The sequence below is a fragment of the Epinephelus moara genome, chromosome 12 (genome assembly GCF_006386435.1).
Source record: "Epinephelus moara isolate mb chromosome 12, YSFRI_EMoa_1.0, whole genome shotgun sequence".
Lineage (NCBI taxonomy): Eukaryota > Metazoa > Chordata > Actinopteri > Perciformes > Serranidae > Epinephelus > Epinephelus moara.
Window position 1 is genome coordinate 13728685 of NC_065517.1, and position 6178 is coordinate 13734862.

At 42.5% G+C, this 6178-nt stretch overlaps 1 protein-coding gene across 1 annotated transcript in view; it reads left to right on the plus strand.

Moving 5' to 3' along the window:
- The window catches only part of LOC126399182 (uncharacterized), a 17483-nt gene that overhangs the window by 2928 nt on the left and 8377 nt on the right, over nt 1–6178 (plus strand). Inside the window, exons 2-6 of the mRNA XM_050059023.1 lie at nt 3517–3828; nt 3971–4246; nt 4410–4568; nt 4719–4799; nt 5739–5767. Of these exons, the coding sequence (XP_049914980.1) occupies nt 3517–3828; nt 3971–4246; nt 4410–4568; nt 4719–4799; nt 5739–5767 (857 nt within the window). The remainder of the gene's footprint in view (nt 1–3516; nt 3829–3970; nt 4247–4409; nt 4569–4718; nt 4800–5738; nt 5768–6178) is intronic.

A 6178-nucleotide genomic window follows, 5' to 3' on the forward strand; every position in this document is an offset into this window, starting at 1 on the left:
ATCTGGAAATCAAGTCCCAGTGCACCACCGGGTGTATCTCAGAACTGAAACTACCTGATACATGAAGTGAGTAAAGTGCACAATATTCCTCTCTGATATGGGAAAAACAGTGGTGAAATGTAACTAAGTGCATTTACTCAGTGTGGGTGTGCATCTTCCCCAAAGGTTTGCGTTCTGTTTTATTCACTGGTGGCTTGTTTGCTCAAGCACAGTTGAGGGTTCACAGGACAGGGGGGGGTGATCGGTGCTCTTTGCAGCAGCAGCCGGTGTGTGGCAAAGCCCTGAATAAAGAAAAACTTAAAAACAGAGTAGACACACCATGGAGAGATCATTTAAAGGTCCAGCGTGATGTAAAACCTGTATAAAGCATTTACAATGGTGTATTTTACATGGAATTGTGGCAGTGAACACATTTGTGTCAGTGTTAAATCCATCAGTTTCAGATGGTTGTCCATTTTGCTCAGCAAGATAGACCATTTTTCATTGTTTTAATGTTCTCCTTTAATGTCATTATTTGGACTGCTTAGTGCTTTGTTGAGAAGTTCACTGAACAAATGTTTATGTTTGGTTTTTACTATGGGAAACAAAGGAGAAAAAGGGTGGACTGATGAACTCTCTTTTGGGTCAAGCAAAATTTATTTAAGTAGGAAGGGAAAAATGAAAAGAGGGCAGAGGTGTGATTCTTTACTGGCTTTCAAGAGTCTGGTTAGAGCAGGAGTACCATTAGAATATAAATATTATGTCAAAATGAAGGATTGGGATGCTTTTGGAGATGTATGGGATTATGAAGGCTTTTCTCTTTAAAAGTCCTGGATATTACTTATTTAACTTCTGATTTGTATTGTAGTCTGTTTTTGTCTTTGTTGCCAACTATTGTAACTCACTCTCTCACACACCGGTTCACCACAGGGCTGCATGCTGAGCATCTGACATGCTGACATCACAGTGGTCGGACTCATCTCTTGGGGGGGGGGGGATACATTCAACTGGGACCATGTTCAGACGGTCTCACCTTTCGGTTCCTTGGCATCCACATGGAGGAGGACCTGACCTGGGGCACCAACATCACAGAGCCGATGGTGTGTGTGTGTGTGTGTGTGTGTGTGTGTGTGTGGTACGCCAGCTGCACAACAGCAGAGAGGAAGGCGATTCAGAGGGTCATCACCACAGCCCAGAAAACCACTGGTTGCCCTCTCCCCATTCTGGAAGAACTTTATAGTTCCTGCTGTCTCAGCAGAGCCCAAACTATTCTCAGGGACCCAACACACCCAGAACACTCACTGTTTGAACTGTTGCCCTCAGGCAGGAGATACAGGACAATTAAGACCAGAACAAACCGGTTCAAGAACAGTTTTTATCCCAGGGCAGTAATCACACTGAATGACAAACTAAGGGGATGTGCAATGGGGGAATGTCAAGTGAATGTGAATTTTTATAGTTTTTTCAATTTTGTTGTTATGAAAGTGACAATGACAATAAAGTATCTATCTATCACACTACAAACTTACTGTAGCTGTAATATGACTCCATAGCTGATGAGGTCACCTTAAACTGCTCTGTGTGGACACATGGAGTGTGTAGACACACAGTGAAGTGGCTGTATGTGGGTAAAGACAGAAGCCGTTTCTCAATACGAAGTGGCTGTATGTGGGTAAAGACAGAAGCCGTTTCTCAATACTCAAGTTCAGCAGTTCGGACTTGTGGACTTGGCAAGTTTGGACTTGGCAAGTCCACGCGAGAGTCCGGACTTCCCAAGAACGGGAGGACGGGAGTACAGTCATTTCTGCTTTTGGAACAGCAGCGAACTTGATGATGTCACCACCTCCGCTTGCCTTTGCTGTTGTACTGTGTTGTATACATGCATTTAGAATAAAACAATATAAACACAGCCCGGCCCTGCGGCTTTTCATAGACACTGTAAGAAATTAATATGTATATGTTTTTAACGTTTCAACATATATAACTGACACACAAAAACATATAAATAGCCAAAATATATTCATAAAATGTCTTTTAAAACCTTTTCCCCGCAGCTGGCTTCTGATTATAATCAAAAGTCAAGTGCGGGGGGGAAAGTTTGTGGAGAGTTGGTGGTTATTGTGATCGTGAGCATTGGCGAGATGGAAATCAAAAATCAATAACGGATCAGAGAAGGCGTCTTGGCGCAGTTATTGCAGCAAGACTGCTGTACCTGCAGGCTGAGGAGGAGGCTGCCCAGCTGAGGAGGCAGATCCCAGAAAGAGCGGAGAATGAGGATGAGGATGAGACGTGAGATGCTTGCATGTCTGTTCGATATGTTTGTCCAGTTGTGGACAAAGTACCCAGGAATATCACAACAAAGAACAAAAACTCTGTCACAAGTAAAAGTGCTGCATACCAAATCTGGAACAATAACATGTTACAACATTTAATAATATAAGAATATACCTTATACTGAGACTGAATATTGCCCATTAGACATTCCCCAAACGAATTACATTTCATATTTAACCACTACAGAGATATCAGCCACGAGGCTGCTATCTGGGGCAGCCTGTGCGCTCATACACACGTTTATTATCTATGACACCGCTGTCATCTAGCGGACCTCAGTCACATTCAACTGGGCTCTATATTAAAACATCAACCATGGATCTGACGTTTAAACTACGCATGAAAACACTACGTTCTGTGACAAAACAACAGTAACATATCGGTAATTATGGCTTACAATTGTGCGCCTTTCCCTCTGTTGTCATTTTCCGATGATTGTTGCGAAATGCATGCTGGGATACCTGCTGTCTGAAGTCCACACAAGTCTGCTCCGATGCATCCCCGGTAAAAGGGGTGTTGCGAGAACACATCCGGGAATTTGGACTGAACTTGGCTAGATGTGAACTTTGAATTGGAACAGTACTTGGGCTGTGACTGATGACGTGTCACAAGTCCGCACAAGAACGCATATTGAGAAACGGCTAGAGACATGAAGACATCAGCCCCTGACTGCTGGGGTCACTGTGGCTTCTTGAGACTTCTCTTTTTCAAGTATTCTATACATTCCCACTTCCTTGTTCATGTTCACAGAGACACAGTGAGAATATGAAAAACCTCCAAACCACAGGTACATTTCACACATCTTAAACGTCCAACTAGTCGTCTCTGCAGTGTCACATTCTGCCTCTCTGTCCCTCCAGCCACATTCCCACTTCCTCAAACCTGTTCACAGTGACACAGTGAGCATATAGCATTAAAAACCCATGCTGTGTTCATTTTTAAGAAGCAGCAAGTTAGAGACTTTGACAGTTGAGAGCGTGAGACCAAGAGAGAAACATGATGGCTGAATTCAGATGGATTATAATGTCTTTATTTCTGATGCTGCTGTTTAAGTTTACAGGTAAGGATATAACACACATTAACTGAAGAGACATTACAAAACTGTATTGATATTATTAATAGTACTTTATTAAGTATTCTTCCAAGTTTTGTTTGTAACGTGGTGAGTTTAGTGAACTCTTTCTTCATCTCTCTCTTTTTCAGCAGCAGCAACTGAGAAATATTCCTTAGTTGGAGATGAAGTCACTTTGTCTTGTGAAAATGTGACACATGATCAGGATAACTGTGACAGTGCTACATGGTTATTTAGTGATCGAAGAAACACAGTGACTCTGTTTGAACATGGGAAGATTCACAGAGAAGCTGAAGCTAAATCAGACAGACTGAGTGTTACAGCAAAATGTTCTCTGGTTATAAAGAAGGTCACACGTGAGGATGTTGGACGTTACAGCTGCAGACAGTTCAGATCAGGACGACAAGTTTCAGACTCTCAGGTTGATGTGTCTGTTGTTACCAGTGAGTATTTCCATCATAATGTTTTCAGCTCAAACTGTCTTGTTAGAACAATATACTGAAACATTACAATAATTATGATTACAGTGATGAAGTTCATTTTACTCTTGTTGTCTTTCTCTCACAATATCTCCATCTTCACCAGTGACTGAACATAAGGACACTGATCGGGTCATCTTGTTCTGCTCTGTGTGGACATATGAACAGTGTCCACACACAGTGAAGTGGTTGTATGAGGGTAATCAGAATGACTTGGAGACATCACAGAGTACATGTTCAGCCTCTGTGACATTTACAACATCTGACTATAATCAGAAGTTGAAGTATTCTGAGTTATTGAAATGTGAAGTGACAGATGGTCACACTAAAGAAGTTCATCAGTTCACCTTCAGCCCTCCTCAGTCCTCAGGTGAGAAACCAGGTGAGAACATGATGAGCTGTTTAAAATCATTTCAAACTGATGAGAATAATCACACAAAATGTTTCAATCTGAGGTTTTAATGTTGCATCATTGTCATGATGTCAGATGGTTACAGTATTTCTAACTGTACAGTTTGTTGCTTTTTGTTATTGTATTCATTAAGGTCATGATGCAGCAACAGCTGCTTCAACAACAACAAGAACCACAACAACAACAGATTCACCATCAACAACAGGAAGTAACTGGACATCAATGAAAAGGAGCACATCAGAAGCAACAAACAACAGAGCATGTGAAAATAACAATAATCAAACAACACAGGGTGACTGAACAACACACAGAAAGAAAGAGTTTTGATAGAAACTTCTTTCATTCAGATAACAGAGATGTAAAGACGGCGTAAAAACACACTGACAAATGGGTCATCATTGAAAACCTTAACTACTGTAACACTCCTATCTTCTCTTTCCAGGCCCATGGTGGTTTATGTCTGTGGGTTTAGCAGCGCTCATAATAAGTGTTGTCACAGTCAACATATGGACAAGAACTAAAGGTGAGAACATTCACACATGAAACTTTTATCAACAACAAAGGCCAGTTTCCACTGAAGAAGTTCCTGGTACTATTTGGGAGGCAGGAACTACTACAGGAACGTCCTCTCGTCCGGCCCTCTCAACCGCCATATCTCCACTGAGAGAGCGGAGTACGAGGAAGGTTCCTGTAAAGTTACGGGATGCCTCTGGATGTGACGTAATCGTTGCGCGACCATTTTGACCGGGGCGACGTAGGGACGCCGTTAGCTGATAGCGTTGTCTGTAATAACTCACTAAATGGCCCGTGAAAAATAATATTTTTTCCAGCGGATGTCTTAGTTACAACATGATTGAGCTAACTGGAGTAGTTTCATGTCGTATCCGACAACGGGAGGCTTTTAACAGATGACGTCCTGATGTTAGCTTTGTTGCTGCTGTTAGCTGTCCCTGTCAGCTGATACTTTCTAGACATTGTGATTTCCCAAAACTGAATAAATACCACACATAGCAACACAAAACTGCTTTGCTAGCTCAATCATGTTGTAACTAAGATATCCGCTGGAAAGAATAATTTTTTCACGGGCCATTTAGTGAGTTTTTTTTACATGGCGGCGGAAGCTATGAACGAGCTAACCCTCATCTGCTGAGTTTTAAAAATGCCGGCTGTTTTGTTGCTTTCTGTTGACGTCACATCCCTCCTTGAGTATATCCCCAAGCCCCAGCCAGGAGTTTCTCGGGGCCGTTCTGAGTACCTACCCCGAAGCAGGGACTTGTTTAGCCCCCGTAAAAGTTCCGGAACTCTGTCCTTCGGGGGAGGTTCCTGCGGTGGAGACACGCACCAACGGCCCCGGGCCCGTAAAATTACCCCGAAGTTCCTGCGGTGGAAACGGGCCTCAAGTTTTGATGAACCTGAATTTTCACTGTTGAAGCTAAAGTCAACTCTTTTTTTGTCTTTTCAGGGAACAAAACACAGATGGATGAAAACATGGTGAGTTTTAAAACTGAATAATCAAATGTGTGTTCAGGTTCTGCTGAATCAACTGTGAACTGTGTTCAGTTTGAAATGTCCCAACCTCAGCAGTCAGTTGGTTGACAGTGGAGGGTCGTCAGCTGATTAAACTATGATCAGTGTGTGTTCATCTTAATTCAGTAAATTACACTTTAAAGTAAATCTTGAGCTGACTCCCTCCTGGTCACATTCCCTGAGTCAGTTTGTGATAAATGGCGGCTGTCACAAATGAACAGTTGAGTGTAGATGAACAATAAAAGCAGTGCATGTGTGGTTAATGTGGAGGTGGTGGAGGTGTAAACCAAGAGGACATAATGCAGGGTGGATGTCAGCTGTAGGAAGAGAGAGACAGGAGAGACAAGAGAGGCCCAGGTGAGGTCAGTCAGCTGA